We start from the raw sequence: 22409 nt of genomic DNA on the forward strand, positions 1-22409 counted from the left end.
TTTTAAACTGCTGCAAATCCTTCTAGTTTGTTTCTCATTTCCATGACCAGGATTGTTCCCTCAGCTCAACCAGGTTCTTCCAAACCGTTATCTTTCCTTAAATCTAATCCAGGAGACAAGCCTCATGAGTTAAAGCTGCATTCTCTCTAGTGTCCACCAGGGGGCGACTCCTCTGGTTGTATAGAAGTCTAGTCTAAAATGACTCTACTTCTCTCTTGATTTATTCCCTCAGTAAACATTGTAAACATGAGTTTATGGTCTCAATCTCTAGTTTACAGTCTTCTTCAATACAGCATGATGTTCATTTAGTACATTATGGAACATTTAGAGTCAAACACACCATAAAGCAGGGGATGCTTTAGGGGCGGGGCTACACGCTGATTGACAGGTCTCTACCAGAGTCGTATACGTTCATAATAACCCTTCGGTAGGAAACTCTGATCCTGTTCAATAACATCTGCATGAAGGACAACACAAACAGCGTTTGTTTAAAAAAATCAATGTCAATATTGTATTTCTTAAAAACGTACAAATGATATTTACATTCAAGCAGCGAAAACAAACTGGTACAACAATGTACAAAAGAAAAGAAATTCTCTCTCCTCGTGCTCTGCGAGAGCTCAACCAACTGATGGGTTCTTTAATCGAGTCTCTGATGTCCGACGCTGAGATGTCACAATTAATCTCAGCAGCAAAGCAGCAATCAAATGATGGCTCACTGAGGACCGTAAACTTGATGTAGAATGAAGTTCAGCTCGAGTCACTTACAGTGTAAAACAAGTCGGTGGTGACGGTACATTCCAAACACGCAGGTTTCGGATCATTTACCTGCTTGCATTTACACATCTTAAATGTAATTTTGGCGGAGCCAGGCACTTAGTAAACCGATCTTACTGCAGACCTGTACAGCAACTGAAAGAAGTCTGTCACATTTACTACCTTATGCAAAAAAAAACAAGATATATGGCTTTCCAAAAAGATAGAAAATTGCCATTTTTAAATAATTAACAAACGAGACTGTACAAGAAAACAAGCGTTACAATAATTAATTGTAAATCTGTGCGTCAGGAGTTCGTAAACCGTTTGCTACGACATCGAGTTGAGGAACTTGCTCTCTTCCGCCAGAGCGGTCAGCAACGAGCTCATGTCCCCGATGGCCATGTTGCCCGTCCCCGTCGGTGCCGAGGGCAACGTCACCGAGTTCCTGGGCGTCGTCAGGCGAGAGGAACTCCGGGACAAGCTCTGGAGCAGACCGGGACTCAGGGTCCCCGACACCAGGCTGGAATGATCCTCGTCGTCCAGCATACTGTCGAAGTCTATCTGCGCCTGCTCCAGGGCCGCGTTGCGGTCCACAGTCCTGGAGTTTTCAAAAGGAGGTACATCCACCACAAGAGAAACACGGTGGTCCAAGTTCTCGTTGGGCTCAAATACTTGAATCTGCCCTGTGTAGTACAAGGCGTTGTCGTCAGAGAAAACTCCACTTGGGTGTCTTGTCTGCTGCATCCCTATTGGCCCTGAAAGGTTCCTGTTCAGAGATTTAGGTTCTGTTGGGGGCGTCGGCTGATTCCCCGTTTGCAGGGGATTCAGGTTGCAAGTCTGCTGATCAGAGATCATGATTGCCCCGTCACAGTCTTCAATTTTAACTTGCATGGGCTGAAATCTAGCAAAGTGCACATCCGCGGTCTCCATGTCAACTGGCTCCTGTTTGCAGGTGGTGCTTAACACGCTGGCATTAACATCGGTAGTGTTGCTACACGGGGGATAAGTGGCGTTACCGTTCTTATCACAGGGACTGATGCTGTTGTTGAACCTGTACTGAGAGCCAAGTGCTTCGTTGAGATTCGACGACTGCTGGAATCTCTGCTGCCGGAAGCAGTTTGCTGCTGATTCGGTATTTGGCTGTTTGCACCTCTGCTGCGTTGTGTTGAGGGTTTGAACCGTCTGCTGGTTGGAGCTGAGGTTGTTGTGAAAAGATCCAAAGTTCTGGTTCTGCTGGAGGACAGCCAGGTTCCCTCGGACCTGGAGTTTGGAGTAGTGCTGGCTGGCGTCGTTCCACTGAGCTGGTAAGTTACTGTCCGATGGACACATTGGCCGTTGATGCCCTGGACTCATGCTGGAGGTGGCCTCAACCTGATCAGGCAGATTCACGGCGGCCATCCTTCTCTGATAGTACGCCTGATGATGGAGGTCTTCCTGATTTGTCGACACTCTGTTGGTTGTGTCCCAGTCGTCAGGCAGGATCAGGTCTTCTTCAGGGATGTCACCCGTTATCATCCCCATGGAGACGTTCTCCGAAATGCTGGGCGGTCTCTGAATGTAAGGGTAGCGGTGGGGGCTCGCATCTGGTCTCAGGCAGCCTTGCAGTCGGCTATCTACCGCAGGAGGCGGATGGGGGTGCAAGGTCACCCCTCCACTCAGTGTGCCCATGCTGTTGTAGCGCTGCATTTGTGGCTGGCTGGAATAATCAATGGCCGAGGTTCTCACAGGGTCACTTGCTCGGCGGGTGATGTTAGATGATGGGACCTCATGGGGCATCAGGCTCCGCGTGGTGTAGCTGCTGTACTGCCTGGAGGTGGAGAACTTCTGGGAGTCCCCGTACAGTGCCGTGTGGGTCTTCAAACATGCTCGGTCCATGTATGGAAGAGGCGTAGGCGGTGCACCTCCAGTGGCGGCGGCGTATTTGGCCTTGAGGCGGTAGTGCTGTGCTGGAGTCAGGCTGAGAGGGCCGGGGAAGCCCCCTCCTCCGTACCCTCCCGCTCCTCCGCCGCACTGGCTGGTCTGACTGGAGCGCCGGGACATGTCGGCAGAGATGGGGTCGTAGGAGTCGGCGGAGCTGAGGTTGCTGGGGCGGTTGGCGCCGAACTGCGAGGCCTGGCTCGAGCGCCGACTAGAGTAGCAAGGGGAGATGCCTGAAGAGCGGCGGCTGAGGGTGTAAACTGAGCTCAGGGTGCTGGAGGTGCTGTCGCGGCGCGTTGAAAGAGTTTCCAGCAGAGTCGTTTTACCGGAGCTCAGATCACCAAAGCCGGAACCAGGGAAGGATACCGGACCACCACCCATACTCTCGAGGAGGGACCCTGTGAAGGAACAGATGAAAATGTCAGACCAGTGTCTCAGTGTACGACTTAGCAACTAGCTGGCGGACAAAATGTATCTAGCAGCTAAAGAGTCGTTGGTCGAGACCAAACCCGAGCTAAAAGTTGACCACTGTTCTGCTTTCCCACTCACCATTTGCCGGTATGGGTGGGAGCTTGGTGCCGAGGACCGGGACCGTCGGGTTGCCGGCCCACCGACACGAGTCCCTCACCGTCTTCAGCCTCTCCTTCTTCAGATGCTCTAGGCGCCGGCTGGTGCCGAACCGCTTTCGGAAGTGGAGACCCACCCCCGATCCTCCGCCGGTGGATTCGTCCCACCCCGAGGACTCCGCGAAGGACGGGTCGTCCAGGGCGCTGAGGTCCCCCAGGCTTCCCCCGCTGTGCGCCGCCATCTCTACTCCACTGTCATTGTTGGTGGCACTGCCAAGTGGTGATGGTTCGCTGCTACATGATGACTGACCGCCAGGGCTGGACTGATACATCTACGAGGAGGGGTGGACGGAGGAAATGCAGAAAGATAAGGGTTCGTCCTAAATATACAGTTTTCAGAACAGAAGTGGAGCAGTGAATCTTCTATCCTCCCCCAGCTTAATTGTAAATAACGAGTGTTTTTTTTGGGGGGGGGGGGGGTGAAGAGGTGGGGGGTGCACCACAGATTACAGGCTGTCTTAGTCTGTCTGTGAATTGGAAATGGGCAGGATGAAAGGCTGCCGCATCTCGAGCCAGAGCGCCAAGGCCAATCATCACTAGATGTGATCACGTTTCTCCAAAAAAGGAAAAGCTCTTTTAGGTGAACAAGACGCTCTGCTAGTCACACTGACTTGTTTCATCTACTTTTTTTATCATCTACTTTACACATTTTCTGCAGTCCTTCATAATACACAAATGCAAATAATGCAAATGGGACGTTGTATATTGTTCAACACTATAAATAAACCTTCCGTATCTCTTTCTTCGGGACAGTGACGGTTACATGTTTCTCTCTCGGTTTCCTCTTAGACTCTAATGTATTCACTGATAAAAGCTGTCTTGATCACGGCGTGATAGCCGGCTCCGTCTGCGCTGAGCGCCGCAACCAATTCCCAGTGTTTGAATATTAATCGTGGAGTGTCTTTTATCTCTGACAGGTGTTTGATAGGTCTCTACTGTAGGTTTAAACTGCCTGTGTGAAGGAAAAGGGACGCACACGGTGTCAGAGACGACATGCAGCGCGAGTGTTTTATCGGTATATTAACGAGATAACCCTCTGTTCAGGACTATTTAAAATGCATTACGTGTTATTAAAGAAACAATAGACATGTAAATACACTTATAATAAGTATTCTTTAAAAAGTATACAAACAAATTGGACAAAATCCTGCAGCAGCTGATGATGAAATGAAGTGATTTCATGCATATGGAGGACTGAAGCTGCCAACATAAAAAATAAATAAAAATATATTCAAAATATATGGAAAATAAAATAGTTTCAGCTCTATTCTCTTTTCTGAAGAATCAGTCGGACGTGAAGTTAATCGAACAAATATAAAGAAAATAATACAAAAATAAATTTATATATATTAAACAATGATTTAATACATTCTAAATACAATTTAAAGTAAATGTAAAATACATTTTCAAATTAATGAAAAAAATTAAATAAAGGGGAAATTATTCAAAATATTGTTTTTGGTACATTTAACGTCATATCGATTTATTTATAAGGTCATGTATTTATTTTGTGTTTTATTCTTCCGGCCTCCATACAGACAAGGACAGCTTGATGCACAATAACTGACGGTCAGTAGTTCATAAGTAAACATGATTTTTAGAGATTCAAGAAAGGAAATCGATTCCCACTAAAAACATCCTTTTTTTTTGTGGACTGTATTCGCTCATGTTTCTGAAGCTTCCAGATTCAAGTAGCACCAAGTCCTTCCTTATTTTTTTCATTGGTCATTATCTCCTTTTGAAATTTATTGTGATGGAGTAAAATGGCAGAAGATGGTGAAAGATGTGATAATAAGCCACAGGTGAGCTCACCTTAACAAAGTCTGTCCGTAAGGAAAGTCAGAAAAAGGAGAGAAGTGAAGATCATCAAGCAGCAAGCAGAGTAAAAGTTAAGAGGACAGATGGACTACAAGAAGACACTCGGGGTTAATACTGTTGGTACTCGATCTCACCACAGAGGTCTCCGTCTTGATGGATTTGACGTGCAGGTAGTCCTCCACGCCTCTGGGGGAGCTGTCGTCCGACACCTTGTCCCCCCCGTGGATCCGGTCTCGGTTCCCCGCCTCGTTCTCGCCGTTCTCCCTCGGCGCCGGCGGCCTCGGCGGCAGGTCGCCGCGCTGCTTCTTGGTGACGTGGGCCTCGGGGCCGTGGACCGTCTTCACGTGCTTCCTGAGGGAGCTGGGATCCGTGTAGCGCTTCGTACAACCGGGGATCTTACAGACGTAGGGTTTCTACGCAGACCAAGAAACGCACGGATAGGGGTTAAAGGTTGTGTCTGCAGTTTATCGTTATGAATCATTAAGAGGCTGCGTGAGGTTTCAGTGAGTCCAAAGCACCTCGTTGGAGTGTGTCCGGTTCTGGTGCTTGGCTCGGTCCGAGGCGTTGGAGAAGGCCTTGTTGCAGCCTTCGTGCTCGCAGACGTACGGTTTCTCCCCGGTGTGCGAGCGCAGATGAGTTTTGAGGTTCTCCAGACGGGAGTAGGCCTTCGAGCAGCCCTCGAACTGCAGAAGAACATGTTTCATGTTGACTTATCTGGGTTTTAAACATGACAAAGTGACGCTTTATGTTTTGACAATATTTTAGAATCATGTAGAGAACGCATCTTAAAGTGAGACGTCTTCCTCACAAATTAAAAGTACAATTAATAAGCAAGAACAACCAGACATTTTAAACATTTTGTAGACCAAATAATAATAACTAATTAACCCAGAAAATAATCTGCAGATAGATTGATTTCTTCTTATTGTGTTATTTTTAAACATATTTCCTCCAGTTTTATTCTTTCATTCTGAACATAAATGAACCTTTTCTTGTTAAATCTCTGAACTAATGTTGATCATCTTTTAATCTGTAATCTCCAAAAAGAATCCTGTTAAAAATCCGCTGCAGTAAAACTATTTCTACGCTCGGTATTTGAGCTTTTACTGACACAAACAAAGAGATCTTCCTTCCCGGCTTCCCAGGAGTGCTAGAGTGTGTTTACCGACAGAGTGCGTGTGTGTGTGTGTGTGTGTGTGTGCGTGTGTGCGTGTGTGCGTGTGTGTGTGTGTGTGTGTGTGTGTGTGTGTGTGTGTGCGTGCGCAGAAACATGTACGGTGTTTAGAGAGCGTGAGCGGACGCCCTCCGGGGGCAGCCGAGGCCATCCGTTACCCACCGTGCACTTGTGTGGTTTCTCCCCCGTGTGTCGCCGCATGTGAACCACCAGCATGTACTGAGCTTTGAAGGGCTTCTGCTCCCGCGAACACTCCTCCCAGCGGCACACGAACTCCTTCTTCTCTCCGTGGATGTGGTCATTATTGATGTGCTGTGGGACACACACACACACACACACACACACACACACACACACACACACACCGCAGTGAGAGGTTTTCTGCAGAGAGTTGTCCACTAAGAGGCTCTCATGTTGTTGAAATCCATCTTGTCCGGGTGAATCTCAAAGGGACGCTGCAGCAGAGAAGCTGTTACACTAATTAGGACGGCGTAGCTTCTTTTACACAAGTCGGGTTTTACAGTGAAATCCAAATACTCTCCTCAATAAATAGAAATCTCTGATTCATCAGCAACGTTTCATTTTCTGCCAGCGAAGTAAAAGTATTTCAACTGTTTTCAACGCTTTCTTTCTGAGACTCTGGACGTTTAGCTTAGCTTAGCATAAAGACTGGAAGCAGAGGGAAACTGTTAGCCGTGGCTGTGGTTTATCACATCTTTAATCCAGAGACGAACAGAAAAAGGGAGTCACATTCTGGGACTATTTCTTGTCGTATCCATCCGCCCAGCACTGAACTGCAGATATAATCTGTGAGCGCATGTTTTGCTTTCTGCAGACGCTTAATGGCACCAAACCTGGCAACCTCTAAAACCTCCTACTCTGCATGTTGCATCGCTCTGCAGCACCAGAAGAAGAGGAAGAGGAAGAGGAAGAGGGCGCTGTTCCTCCAGAACAAACAGATCTGTGAGATGTTTATCCGTAAATCTCCAGACTCCAGAGGAAGTAAAGCAGTTTATGTGAAACGTGGTTTTCATTTGAGACAAACAAACCGTAGCGACGCTGAAGGCCACGATCTGGACCGCGCTCTCATTTGTTTACAGGATCGGTTCAAAGCATCAGAATGATGAAACGGTCCGAGGTGTCCCCCTCACTAATCCCTCCCCCTCCTCCCTCTCTTCTCTCTCTGCTTCACTGGAAGTGAGGAATGCTTCAGAGCCTTTTTAACCAACACTCTGCTTGTTGTGAAGAGAAATCCCCCAAAAACCTCCAAACTCCAAATATTAAACAGAGTTCCGAGGCGGCGTTCTTATCAGACTTCAGTCTCTAGAAACAGAGAGAGAGCTTTATCTTTGCATGCACATTCAAAATATTTCTATTAAGATAAATAACCGGTCCTGGTGAGGTTTAAGAAGAATACAAAGAGTTTATTACACAGGTCAGGTTCTCTGAATGCAGAGCTAAACTTCACTCCTGAATGTTGTAGTTAACCTGGTGAACACCAGAACAGTTTGTCTTCTGATCAACTGTCCAAAAGAGACGATCACTAGAAATCAAAACAGTGATCCATTAAGCTTTTCTCCTTCTTTTTTGTACGTAAGAAATACATTTTCCAAGTTCAGTTGATTTTACTTGAAACATTAAGTTGATTTTACTTGAAACATTAAGTTGATTTTACTTGTTACATTAAGTTGATTTTACATGAAACATTAAGTTGATTTTACTTGAAACATTAAGTTGATTTTACTTGAAACATTAAGTTGATTTTACTTGTTACATTAAGTTGATTTTACTTGTTACATTAAGTTGATTTTACATGAAACATTAAGTTGATTTTACTTGTTACATTAAGTTGATTTTACTTGTTACATTAAGTTGATTTTACATGAAACATTAAGTTGATTTTACTTGTTACATTAAGTTGATTTTACATGAAACATTAAGTTGATTTTACTTGAAACATTAAGTTGATTTTACTTGTTACATTAAGTTGATTTTACTTGTTACATTAAGTTGATTTTACATGAAACATTAAGTTGATTTTACTTGTTACATTAAGTTGATTTTACATGAAACATTAAGTTGATTTTACTTGAAACATTAAGTTGATTTTACTTGTTACATTAAGTTGATTTTACATGAAACATTAAGTTGATTTTACTTGAAACATTAAGTTGATTTTACATGAAACATTAAGTTGATTTTACTTGTTACATTAAGTTGATTTTACATGAAACATTAAGTTGATTTTACTTGTTACATTAAGTTGATTTTACATGAAACATTAAGTTGATTTTACTTGTTACATTAAGTTGATTTTACTTGTTACATTAAGTTGATTTTACATGAAACATTAAGTTGATTTTACTTGTTACATTAAGTTGATTTTACTTGTTACATTAAGTTGATTTTACATGAAACATTAAGTTGATTTTACTTGTTACATTAAGTTGATTTTACTTGTTACATTAAGTTGATTTTACATGAAACATTAAGTTGATTTTACTTGAAACATTAAGTTGATTTTACTTGTTACATTAAGTTGATTTTACTTGTTACATTAAGTTGATTTTACATGAAACATTAAGTTGATTTTACTTGTTACATTAAGTTGATTTTACTTGTTACATTAAGTTGATTTTACATGAAACATTAAGTTGATTTTACTTGTTACATTAAGTTGATTTTACATGAAACATTAAGTTGATTTTACTTGAAACATTAAGTTGATTTTACTTGTTACATTAAGTTGATTTTACTTGTTACATTAAGTTGATTTTACATGAAACATTAAGTTGATTTTACTTGTTACATTAAGTTGATTTTACTTGTTACATTAAGTTGATTTTACTTGTTACATTAAGTTGATTTTACATGAAACATTAAGTTGATTTTACTTGTTACATTAAGTTGATTTTACTTGTTACATTAAGTTGATTTTACTTGTTACATTAAGTTGATTTTACTTGTTACATTAAGTTGATTTTACTTGAAACATTAAGTTGATTTTACATGAAACATTAAGTTGATTTTACATGAATCATTAAGTTGATTTTACATGAAACATTAAGTTGGTTTTACTTGAAACATTAAGCTGATTTTACTTGAAACATTAAGTTGATTTTACTTGAAACATTAAGTTGGTTTTACTTGAAACATTAAGCTGATTTTACTTGAAACATTAAGTTGATTTTACTTGAAACATTAAGCTGATTTTACTTGAAACATTAAGCTGATTTTACTTGAAACATTAAGTTGGTTTTACTTGAAACATTAAGTTGGTTTTACTTGAAACATTAAGTTGGTTTTACTTGAAACATTAAGTTGGTTTTACTTGAAACATTAAGTTGGTTTTACTTGAAACATTAAGCTGATTTTACTTGAAACATTAAGCTGGTTTTACTTGAAACATTAAGTTGGTTTTACTTGAAACATTAAGCTGATTTTACTTGAAACATTAAGTTGGTTTTACTTGAAACATTAAGTTGGTTTTACTTGAAACATTAAGTTGGTTTTACTTGAAACATTAAGTTGGTTTTACTTGAAACATTAAGTTGGTTTTACTTGAAACATTAAGTTGGTTTTACTTGAAACATTAAGTTGGTTTTACTTGAAACATTAAGCTGATTTTACTTGAAACATTAAGCTGATTTTACTTGAAACATTAAGTTACTTTATTTGCTAAAATTGGGCTGACTTCACATGGAAAATTAATTTGTTACGTACAAAAAATGAAGTAGTTAATACAAAAACCTACGCAGGATATTTCTTCTCATGAATCTTAAATCTTAAAACTCAGAAGCTGCATGAAGAACTTCCGGTCGGATGGTGTTTCGTCTCGTTTGAAACGTCTCCAGATGTCCAGGACGTCCCGTTGCAGAGCGAGTGTGTATCTGTTTTTGAGGACGAACACACACTCACGTGGACCAGCTGCTCCTGCGTGTCGTACTCTTTGCTGCAGCCGTCCCAGTGGCAGTTGGTCTCGTAGACGGCCTCGGGCTCCTGCTTGCACTCGTCCCGGTCCGCGTCGTCCTTCGGGTCCGACAGGCTGCCGTGGTGGATCTGAAGGAACATGTGGAAGCGTTCACACGTGTTTCACCTGATGTGAACATCAAATTACAGACTGAAGTCCGTCATGCTTCACTGCAGTTAAACATTTGTTTGACAACCTTGGACTTTGTGTTTAAGACTCCTGGTTCTCTTTGTAATTAAGAACCCTGAAGATCCCACAACGTGATCTTTGAGTTTCTACGTCACTCAAACAAAACTACACAAATACGAAAAGAAACGTAACTGTGACCTGAAACCTGGTCCAAGTCTGGACCGTCAAACTGCTCTTTGAGGACTAACTGTCCTCACTGAGGATCCAAAAACGTCTAAAGCTGTATTTTATATTTATCACTTTACAAAATGTCTTCACTTTGCAAGAAAGTCCTCATTTTCCAAAAATGCCCAAATGTCCTCACTTCCCTCAAGTGTCCCAGGTTTCCAAAAATGTCCTAATTTTCCAAAAATGCCGTCTGGACAGTCCAAAGACATTCTCTTTCCTTCCATGGACTCTAATGTCCTAACTTTCCAAGATTGTCCTGATCGTCCCAAAATATCCTCACTTTCTAACCCCCCCCCCCCCCCCCAAAAAAAAATCCTTTTTATTGACTAAGAAAGAAGCGTCCTCACGCTCATAGAGACAGTTGTATTTAAACATGTTTGCATGTGTGAGACACAAACTGACAAACAGCCGGCTTCCTGCACACACACACACACACACACACACACACACACACACACACACACACACACACACCTACAACGAGCTGACTGCAGCATGTTTGTCTCGGCCCCACGCTCGCTATCTTCATCAATTCTGGTGGCCCCAAGACGCCGGCGCGCTCCGCCGTCCCCATGCATCACGCCCGGACCTGCCTCGCTATCGGAGGGGCGCCGCAAATTTGTCAAAAGAAAGAAAAAGGCTCCTCAGATGAAGCCCGGCCGATATTTCATGAAAATGAAGTGCTCTGGCACAGTTTACAGAGAGAGAGAGAGAGAGAGAGAGAGAGAGAGAGAGAGAGAGAGAGAGAGAGAGAGAGAGAGAGAGAGAGAGAGAGGACGGTCAGCGGGGGGGCACCACGGTACTCTTTCCTAATATCATCCCAACTTTACACAAATGTCTCAAGTTCACCAAATGTCTGAAAATTACCGAAATATCAAAACCGTTTCCACTTTCTGAAATGACTTGATGGTTCAAAATGTCCTCATGTCCCCCGACTTTAGAAGACAGATTGTCCTCTTTCCAAATTACAGAATGTCTTAATTACCAAAACATCAATCTGTCCTCTTGAGACGATGTTCTACTTTCCAAATGAAATGCTGACTTTCACTTTTCATAAAATATCTCAACGTCCTCACAGACGTCCTCACTGTCCTCCGAGTCTCCGCTTGTTGAAACGTCTCGTTGTCTTCATCAGACAGTTGTTACATTGAACACCCTGGGAGTCTCCATAAAGTGAAGTCTCTCACCAGACTCTATCTAGTGAAGACTCGTCTCAGGACGATAGCTAAATAGAGTTTAGACGCTTTGTCTTCGTACCGGAGAACAGGGAGACGCAGGCCTCGGTCCCTCGGCCTCCGTCTTCACCTTTGACCTCTTGGTGAACGTCGGGTCGACGGTGCTGCTGACCAACGCGTCTCCGCCGGGGTTCTGAGGAGAGGAAGAGTCACCGATGAAGATCATTTTATTATCGTTTAATAAGGAATAGAGGCGGAGCTTCTGGTTCACGCGTTTGATTTCAGGATGAGAGGTTTAAACTGTGTGTGTGTGTGTGGGGGGGGGGTTATCCTCTGAGGAGACGATTATTTTTGGATTTTACTTAATTTATTTATTAAAATTCTTTATAATCAAATAAATCTCCAGAAGTAAATCACCGTATCAATAAAGAGTTAGTTTAGAGACGCGTTGATGAATATAAGATAATAAATATAATATGATAAATATAACATAATGAATATAACATAATGAATATAATATAATCGATATAATACAATAAATATAATATAATCAATATAACATAATGAATATAATATAATAAATATAATATAATAAATATAATATAATGAATACAACATAATGAATATAATATAATAAATATAATTTAATATAACATAATAAATATTATACAATAAATATAACATAATGAATATAACATAATAAATATAATTTAATATAATAAATATATTATAATAAATATAATAAATATAATATAATAAATATAATTTAATATAATATAATAAATATAATATGATGAATATAATAAAGACGTATAAATATAATAAAGTGTTTGTTTACTTTTGACTGCAGCTCGCCGTTGAGGACCGAGGACGACACCGATAGGCCGAGACCCGGCTGGCGGCCACAGAAAGTGGGCGGAGCCTGGATGAGAGGCGGAGTGTGTCCGAAGGCGCTGAGGCCGCGCTGCTGAGAGAGAAGCTGCTGGTACGCCATCGGGTTGAGGGGGTGAGGGAAGGGGAAGGACGGGCTGCAAGGAGACAAGGAGACATTAAAGTAAAAAAAAAAGCTGCATGGGCAAGGTAAAATAGGAAGGAGGGAAGGAAGGGAGACAGTAGGAGGCATGGAACAGAGGAAGAGGGTAGGGAGGGAAATGAGGATGCAGGGAAGGAAAATGAGGAAGTAGGAGGTATGAAAGAAAGGGGTTAGGGAGGGAAATGAGGATGTAGGGAAGGAAATAAGGAAGTAGGGAAAGAGGATGTTGGAGGTATGAAAGAAAAGAAGAGGAAAGGTATGGAAATTAGGATTTAGGAAGGAAAATAGGGAAGTAGGAAAGGAAAGAAGAGGATACAGTAGGAAGGAAATTGGGTAGAGGGAAGGATAAGAAAGTAGGAGGTAGGGAGGAAACAATGATGTGAGGAAGGAAACGATGAGTTAACAAACCTGAAGAGGACATAGAGAAGGAAAGAAGGAGCCAGGGAACATAGGAGGGAGGTAGGAGGTAGGAGGAGAGGGAAGGGGATTGTGAAGGTGAGAAACACGAGAAAAGGAAAAAGAGGAAGCAGGAGGAATGTCTGAACAAGAGGCCCTGACGTCTCCTCGGGTGAGCTACCTGAGCCCCCCCACCGACAGGTGTCCGTAGGAGCCGCCGGCGGCCGAGCCGGAGCGCGAGCTGTTGATGTAGGCGACCAGCGAGCTGGGCGACGTCCGGATCATCGTCTGCAGGTCGATGCTGGCGTCCGACAGCGGAGACACGGACAGAGAGCGCTTCCTGTTGAGACGGGGGGCCAATCGGGGACCGGAGAACCGGGACACTGAGGGGGGGGACACACGGGTGAGTGGACCACAAGGATCAGTCCGCCGCTGAAAGTAGTCCCAAATAAAAGGACTATTTCCTGTCTGGTGTGACTCTAAACACTCTTCATCCCTCATCATGATGATGATAATAATAATAATAATAATTCATAATAATAATAATTATAATAACAACAATAACAATAATTCATAATAATAATAATATAATAATTCATAATAATAATAATTATTATTATAATAACAATAACAATAATAATACAATAATAAAATAATAATAATAAAACAATAATATAATAATCATAATAATAATAAGATAATAATAATATAATAATCACAATAAGATAATAATAATAATTTAAGAAATACAAAAAAATTAAATATATTTATTTAAGTGCATTTAAAAATAGATAAAAATCTAAACTTTTACAAATGAAATAAATAAAAGTAGCAGGAACAAAGCGTGAGTAAACAACGGGTGACATTTTACATTTAAAATGGAAAAAAAAAAATAGACATTAAAGACATAAAAGGTATTTTGAGAGAAGCATAAAGTGTTTTATAAAAGAAAAGCTCTCCAGTCTCTGGTCCACATGGGTCCACATGGGTCCACATGGGTCCACATAGGTCGACCTCCACTAAGCCTCAGACGTTAAGGAATCACTTACTAGATAAACATCGGAGGCTTTGTGCCTCGCGATGTTTAATGAGGGCAATTTACAGAGAATTGATCGTCAGCTGAGGATCGATGAGTCTCAATGTAAACTCAGGAGAGGACTTCCTGTTTGTCCACGTCTTTGAGGTGAGTAAAGAAGTGTTCCTGCGTCTTAATGGACGTTATTATCAAACAGCGTTGGTTGTGAACCTGTTGATCAGTGAATACGTCTCTGCAGCACGTTGTGCAGCTTTGAATCCATGTTTCTCAGCAGCTTCATGACTCCTCAGGGAACCTTTGAGAGCGTCCGCTACGGGTGACTTTACCCAGAATGCTCTGCTCTCTATCTCGTGTCCCTAAGTGCTCCGAGACGTCTCCGTCCCGGGACGTTACCGGCTCGTCCCCCGGTGTCGTGGGACGCTAATTTGGACATTTAAGCGGCTAAAGTTGAGACGGAGCTCCGGGTGACGGTGATGGTGGCGTTGGGGGGGGGGGGGGGGGAGGGAGGGGGGTGTAGAGGATCAGGTGTGTGTTTTCTGTAGCAGCCGTATTCATCTCTGTTACTTCCTCTCACCTCTGGGGAGATGTGTTTATTAATGTGCCACTTCCTCTGATAAATGGACCAATGGAAAGGCTCCGCTGCACTCGCTCGCCGCCCCTCCTCCTCCTCCTCCTTTGTGATTTATATCAGCAGTCGTGTGTGTGTGTGTGTGTGTGTGTGTGTGTGTGTGTGTGTGTGTGTGTGTGTGTGCGCTGCAGCCCCCGAGGCTCTCGGTGCCACTGTGGTCCGTCTGTAACCGGACTGTTTGAAACCAGAAGGTTGCCGGTTCAAACGATGCCACAGCTGCTGGGAAACATTTTGTGGACAGAAGAAGAAGAAGAAGAAGAAGAAGAAGAAGAAGCAGCAGCAAAGCTCTTAAAGGGCCATGACAGAGTGTGTGTGAGTCGTACATGCGGTCAGGAACAAGGTGCATGACTCACCAGAAGGACGAGACTCTTCTGCCTTGTTCTATCAGCTGACGTTTCCTCTCGGCTGAACCGACGAGCGTCAGAATTCAATACGCTTCCTTGCAGCTGTGTGCAACAACGTGAAGACTGGCGAGGCTCGTCCTGCAGGTGAAACTGTGTTTAGTCTGTTGGAATATGTTTTCCTGATGCAAAGAAAGTGAAAAGTTCTTTACTTTGGCAAGTCAGGGTTGTTGTTCAGGAGTCAGATGTTGTTGGCAGATGAAGGGATGTTTCTTCTCTCAGCGTCGGTGAATCACTGAACAGAGCCTGCTTCCCATTAGCTTTGGCCTCGCTGTCCGGAGTCCCCACGGCTTCGCTGAGACGGTTTGTTGGCTCCTTCTCCGCCCTGAGCTGCAGGGAACGGTCCAACCTTTTGAGCTCCGCATGCGGCGCTGAACCGGCCGCTGCGTTGATTGATCTGGTCCCGTCTCTGGACTCTAAAGGTGGGTTTTTAACCTCCTTTTAGTTCCAGTCGGAGACCTCTTGGATCTGTTCTTCCAGAGGCCCACGTGTGACATCGGACCACGTCTAGAGGTTCGTTTCAGTGAAGGCGAGCCCCAGTCTTCCTCTCCGTGTTTGTTAAAGCAAAAGGCCGATGACAGGAAGTGTCCCGTCACTGGGTGACGTTCCTCTCTCTGGGGTTCATCAGCAGGAGTTCCCCTCAGACGTGGCTTCCCTTCTAAGGAGCTGTAAACCGCAGAGCTTTGTTAGAATAAGAAGCCCGGCAGCGGCGCCGTCACCACGAGTCCTGGGTGTCGACGGGGATGTGCCGGCTCAGGGTCGGCACTTTGAAGATGTTTGACATGAAAAATGTATGCAGGCTCCTTCTTCTTCTTCTTCCTGTGATCTTCGTTTCATCATCTCTTCACCTGAGTTTGATTCTTAATCAGTGTGAAGGCAGCTCACTGGACAGGCTGACGAGCGCGTCCACTGAATTCTGCTCAGCTTTCTTTTTACTTTTGTCCTCTTCAGAAGACAACGCTTCCACTTTACACAGCGTCCAGACTCTCCACTGAACTAGAGCAAATCAGAAAGCCAAACCTCTCTTCTTCTTCTTCTTCACGCTTCTCAAAATGCTTTCTCTGTTTTCTACCACAGTAAATATCAACTTTAATGAGCAGTTAAAACCATCTGATGTGTCTCGATTAAACCATTTCTTGCTCAATCAAAGCTAATGAAACAACAGTGGATAGAACTGAGTTGAGGTGTTTAGAAACAGAAAAGGGCTTAAAGTGAAGAGAGACTCAACCAGAGGACCAGAAGGCCTGAAACGCCCCGCCGTGTTCCCAGAGTCACTCACCGTCCATGGGGGTGATGTAGTCGGACAGGTGGGCCCCGGCGGTGGCCCCGGCCCCCTGCATGAACAGCTCTCCGTAGGGGCTCCGGTGGCTGGCCATCAGGTGGTAATACTCGGCCGGGCTCGCCCCGGGAGGAGGAGGAGGAGGAGGGAGGCCGAAGAGCCCGCGCTCTTTCAGATGCTCGTGGGCCACTGAGGGGGAGGAGGAGGGTTAGTGAGCGAGGGAAGGATGCAGGGAAGGAGTTAACAGCTGAAAGGGACAGAGGGGAGTTCATGCTGAGGAGATCCATGAATGGGCCGGGGGGGGGGGGGGGTCACGGGTGTGCAGCGGCCCGTGGAGGTCTCCCCCCCCACCTCAACATCACGTGATATTTTGTTTCCAGCCGTGTTAGCGTGAAGTCATTTGGACGGAGACGAAGCCTGAGACTCACCCCCCCCCCATCCTCTGGAGACGCCGGTCTGCAAACCCCCCCCCCCCCCCCAGTTCTGGCTCAGGCCCTCGGCCCCTAAGTGATCTCTCAGACCTCATTAAGGGTCCCGACCTAAAACAGAGCAGACGTTTGCTCGCATCCTTACAGGATCACATTCCACCAAAAAAATAAAACCTCGAGGATGACGAGGAGGATGAAGGCCAGAGGAGGATGAAGGCCAGAGGCTTCCCCCTAATCGGATGAAACTGGGGGAGAAGAAGCGAGGTCACCTGGAACATAAAAGTCATAAAAGTATTTGCATTCCCTCCGGCCGCACTTTCTATCACGGCCACATCTCTTACTTAACTTTGGAAGCGTTGCCACATTACCGCCGACAGACTGTAAAAGAAGATTTATACGACAATCTGTTATTGTAATCCAGCGCTGTCATCACCGCTGCTAACGTCTGAAGGAGTGGATGAGTATGTCTTTGTATGCGGGCTCTTTATTCAGCTTTACGCCTCGGTGTTCACAGAATACACAGCGAAGAGGAGAATGTGACATTTGTGTTAAACGTTTTCTCAGATGAAGTCGTCTGAAGCCCTGAAACCCTGAACCGATGAACACAGAGGAGCCCTGAGAACTCACGGTCGGCTGGGCTGAGGCCTCTGGCCGCTGAGATCATGGACAGGGTGGGGCTGCCGTGCACCGAGCGCAGGTAGTGCTCCATGTGGGGGTTGACGTACGGGTGAGGCGGGCTGAAGGGGGAGTCGCCCGTTGCGACGGCGGCGGGCGACAGGCGGATCAGGGAGATGTCGGAGATCACGGGGCTGCCGGCCAAACCTGCAGGGCTGCAAGAGAGAGGAGGCAAAGAAATGTGTGACGGTTAGTTTCAGGTGTGCATTTGTTGGAGACCGTGGAGCCCTGATCCCAGACCTGCAAAAGGTCCTCCAGCTCTCCTGCATGTGATGAGCACAGCGTTGAGAGTTGTTTAGCCTGTTTCTGTGGTCAGTTTGAGTCTCTTTGAGTCTCTGTGTAGTCGTTTTGTGTCTCTTTGTCTCTGTGTAGTCTTTCTGAGCCTCTTTGAGTCTCTTTGTAGTGGTTTTGTGACTCTTTGTAGTTTGTGGTTGTTTTGAGCCTCTTTGTGTCTCTTTGTACTTGTTTGTGTCTCTGTGTAGTTGTCTTGTGTCTCTTTGAGGTCGTTTTGAGCCTCTTTGTGTCTTTATAGTGGTTTTGAGACTCTTTGTAGTTTGTAGAGGTTTTGAATCTCTTTGTAGTTGTCTTGAGCCTCTTTGTGTCTCTTTGCTCATCGATGTGTCTTAGCGACGCTCTATCAGGCTCTGACACACTGAAGACCTGCAGACTTTAAATGCTGCTCCATCAGCATGAAGCACGCTTTGACCACCTGAAGCTGCCTCACACTCCCCAGTGATCCACCTGTAAACCTGATCCTCGAGCCCCCCCCCTTCGTTGAGAGTGAGATCACGCCTAACGCCGCTCCTCAGAGGAAGGGGTGAGATCGGGGTCAGAGACACGAGTAGACGAGGAAGCAGCCACAGCTGCAGGTGACGCTTCCCCCCTCGGGGCGCCGGCCGGTGTCGCTTATCTGTGAGCTCACAGTAATCCCCGTTATCATTGTGACTTTTGGAAGATGAGTACGATAGAGAAACGTCACACCTTTCTGTCTGCCTGCCTTCTGGTAAAGTGATCTTTAACTGACGGTGTTCTACTACATCTCTACAACTAAACAGAGTTTCTAACCCTCAGATGAAAGTGAATCCACCAGGTCTTAAATCTGAGTGTCTTCCAAATGATTTCTGTCTCTTACTTACTACTTCATTAAAAAAACACATCCTCCATCATCCTCCATCATCCTCCATCCAACAAAGACTTCACCGCCTCGCAGACACATTGCTGGATTGCATCACAAGAGAAGCACCGAGTTTCTTTTTCTCAATCCGCCCCACAGTCCGGGTGAAATATGAATGCTCTCATCGTGTAACAGCCAGCAGGTGAATCCAGAATCACAGGCTTTGTTTGCTGAGATAACAAGCTCCCCCAACAATCGCAGCCTGAATGGTATCAATATTTCTCCGCGCCGTAAAGGAGAGGGCTCTTCAGAGCTGATCGCGGTGGATAAGTCATGTAATATTCAGATATTCAGACAGCGTCTGGCTGCGGGTGAGTTTTACGGGCGTCTGGTTGAACACAATGCTCGGCCTTTGGAGCGTATCCTGGATCGGCGCCGGGCAGCAGAGACCAGACAGAGAGAGGGAGGGTGGGGGGTTCATTTCCGTCTCACCAGAAGTCAAAGCTTCACGTGTTAAAGCTGCATTCTCTCTAGTGTCCAGCAGGGGGCGACTCCTCTGGTTGTATAGAAGTCTAGTCTAAAATGACTCTACTTCTCTCTTGATTTATTCCCTCAGTAAACATCTCAAACGTCTCAGAGTCATCCTGTTTTCATCTTCAGTTTTAACCCTTTAGTGAGTGATTTCACTTCATTAAAGTTCATTGTAAACTATCTAATTCACCGATCGGTTGTAATTAGCTCCACTCGTTTCACTTCTGGATAAACAAAAAACCAAGATGGCGATGACTAAAAACCAAGATGGTGACGACTGAAAACCAAGATGGCGACAACTAAAAACCAAGATGGTGACGGCCAAAAACCAAGATGGCGACGACTAAAAACCAAGATGGTGACGGCCAAAAACCAAGATGGCGACGACTAAAAACCAAGATGGCGACGACTAAAAACCAAGATGGTGACGGCCAAAAACCAAGATGGCGACGACTAAAAACCAAGATGGCGACGACTAAAAACCAAGATGGCGACGACTAAAAACCAAGATGGGGACGACTAAAAACCAAGATGGGGACGACTAAAAACCAAGATGGGGACGACTAAAAACCAAGATGGGGACGACTAAAAACCAAGATGGGGACGACTAAAAACCAAGATGGCGATGACTAAAAACCAAGATGGGGACGACTAAAAACCAAGATGGGGACGACTAAAAAACCAAGATGGGGACGACTAAAAACCAAGATGGCAATGACTAAAAACCAAGATGGCGAGTGTCTCCTAAACTCACCAACTTTTTAAGTTTTGAACCAGAACCTTCTGTATTTGGATTAAGTAGCTCGTGAGGAACAAGGAGTGTCAGACGTAGAACTATGAGATCTGACCGTGTCCACAGATACCCAACGTTAAAGATGCCTCTTTTAGCTCCTAGTTTTGTTTTAACGGCACGTTTCCTGCTCAGTCTGGAGACCAGCTGATTAACACACACTCCCCTCTACATGTAAAAGTCCTGTTGCTTCAGTGGAACCTGTGAGGGTGTGAAGCAGCATCAGAACCAGGTGGAGCTGACGTGTCTCCAACACTTTCATTTTAAAGCTCTCACACCTCCTGGCAGACATGACCTTATTCTTCTGTTAGTTTGAACTGCTGTAGCAGCTGCTGACGTGATGGAATAACACTAAAGAGGTGTGTGACGAGTTAAAACACACCGGCGGTAAAGTGTTGGTTGTCATCAGTTCAGTTACTAAAGGTGTTACGTAATAATTGTTTCCTAGACTTCTGCAGCTTTCAACCTGGAATCCAGTCAGGAAGCACCACAACCTAAATTAAATAAAGGTGTTCTGGTGTTTGACGCTGAAACCTAAACCATGATGTTCTGGAGTCTCTACAATCAAAAACACAGATTCTAAAATCACATTAAAGAAGCTTTAGAATGTTGCATATGAAGAGACGAATCTGTTAAGAAGAGGAATCCTTCAGTAAAAGTTCTGTGTGCAGGTCATTCCTCTGCATGCATCGGAAGTGTGTTTCTGTGTGTGTGTGTGTGTCGTGTGTGTGTGTGTGTGTTGGTGACACCAGAGATGAATTACAGTGTGACAGTGAGTTTCGTCTCCGGTGTCGGGCTCAGGGAGCTCTCTGATTTAGATAAATCACGCCGTCCAGCGAGCGGCTGAATAAACTCCCTCTATAGGTTTATGAGTCTCTGCTGCGTGAAGCGGACGCCTCAAACTTAACAGCCCCCCCCCCCCCCCCCCCCCCCCCTCTGTATGTATGACCTACATACAAACAAACACATCACAGTGCTGCAAATCATGGCCTCCTTAAAAAGTCATTTCATCATCTCGTCCGGCACTTCGTTCTGTCCGCAAGCTGGACGGAGATATTTCTTCTTTTTTGTTTCAAATCCAGAAGAACAAACAGCCGCTTTGTTAAAATATGGAACCATGAAATGTGAATGAATGTATGAGGAGCAGAGAGTCTGTTTGTGAGGCTTCAGGTCTGATGTGGATCAACTGATCTGTGGTGGTTTAATTCAGCGGTTTGCTACGAAAGTCGACTTCAACTACTTACTCAGGTTTACACAACTAAAGTAGTTAGGTTCAAACAACTAAACTAGTTAGGTTTACACAACTAAAGTAGTTAGGTTTACACAACTAAAGTAGTTAGGTTCAAACAACTAAACTAGTTAGGTTTACACAACTAAACTAGTTAGGTTTACACAACTAAAGTAGTTAGGTTCAAACAACTAAACTAGTTAGGTTTACACAACTAAACTAGTTAGGTTTACACAACTAAAGTAGTTAGGTTTACACAACTAAAGTAGTTAGGTTCAAACAACTAAACTAGTTAGGTTTACACAACTAAATTAGTTAGGTTTACACAACTAAAGTAGTTAGGTTCAAACAACTAAACTAGTTAGGTTTACACAACTAAACTAGTTAGGTTTACACAACTAAAGTAGTTAGGTTCAAACAACTAAACTAGTTAGGTTTACACAACTAAACTAGTTAGGTTTACACAACTAAAGTAGTTAGGTTTACACAACTAAAGTAGTTAGGTTCAACAACCAAACTAGTTAGGTTTACACAACTAAAGTAGTTAGGTTTACACAACTAAAGTAGTTAGGTTCAAACAACTAAAGTAGTTAGGTTTACACAACTAAAGTAGTTAGGTTCAAACAACTAAAGTAGTTAGGTTTACACAACTAAACTGCTTAGGTTTACACAACTAAACTAGTTAGGTTTACACAACTAAACTGCTTAGGTTTACACAACTAAACTATGTTGTTTTAGAGCTGCAGGCCGGTAAAGTTCTACATCTCACATGTTGCAGCCCGGCTCAGTGCCCCCCCCCCGTTCCCCCCGCCCCCCCCATCATTGGCTGGCGAGGGAAGAACCCGGAGAAGAAAAAAAAGAAGCAGCTTCTTTATGACAGGTTTACACAACTAAACTGCTTAGGTTTACACAACTAAAGTAGTTAGGTTTACACAACTAAACTAGTTAGGTTCAAACAACTAAACTAGTTGGATTTAAACAACTAAACTAGTTAGGTTTACACAACTAAAGTAGTTAGGTTCAAACAACTAAACTAGTTAGGTTCACACAACTAAACTAGTTGGGTTCAAACAA

General features: G+C 44.0%; 1 protein-coding gene across 1 annotated transcript in view; it reads right to left on the bottom strand.

The window, feature by feature from the left end:
- Positions 1 to 559: 559 nt before the first annotated feature.
- LOC137878956 (zinc finger protein GLI2-like) overlaps positions 560 to 22409 on the bottom strand; it is a 46207-nt gene continuing 24357 nt past the window's right edge. The window contains exons 3-13 of the mRNA XM_068719494.1: positions 17625 to 17827; positions 16570 to 16758; positions 13407 to 13608; positions 12635 to 12824; positions 11879 to 11989; positions 10213 to 10353; positions 6457 to 6606; positions 5639 to 5803; positions 5255 to 5533; positions 3226 to 3574; positions 560 to 3074 (exon numbers count right to left, since the gene is read on the bottom strand). Coding sequence (XP_068575595.1) covers positions 1087 to 3074; positions 3226 to 3574; positions 5255 to 5533; positions 5639 to 5803; positions 6457 to 6606; positions 10213 to 10353; positions 11879 to 11989; positions 12635 to 12824; positions 13407 to 13608; positions 16570 to 16758; positions 17625 to 17827 — 3967 coding nt within the window. The 3' untranslated portion in view covers positions 560 to 1086. The remainder of the gene's footprint in view (positions 3075 to 3225; positions 3575 to 5254; positions 5534 to 5638; positions 5804 to 6456; positions 6607 to 10212; positions 10354 to 11878; positions 11990 to 12634; positions 12825 to 13406; positions 13609 to 16569; positions 16759 to 17624; positions 17828 to 22409) is intronic.

This window comes from Cebidichthys violaceus, unplaced genomic scaffold (genome assembly GCF_023349555.1).
Source record: "Cebidichthys violaceus isolate CVI_PGR_0920_01 unplaced genomic scaffold, fCebVio1.0.p SCAF_24, whole genome shotgun sequence".
Lineage (NCBI taxonomy): Eukaryota > Metazoa > Chordata > Actinopteri > Perciformes > Stichaeidae > Cebidichthys > Cebidichthys violaceus.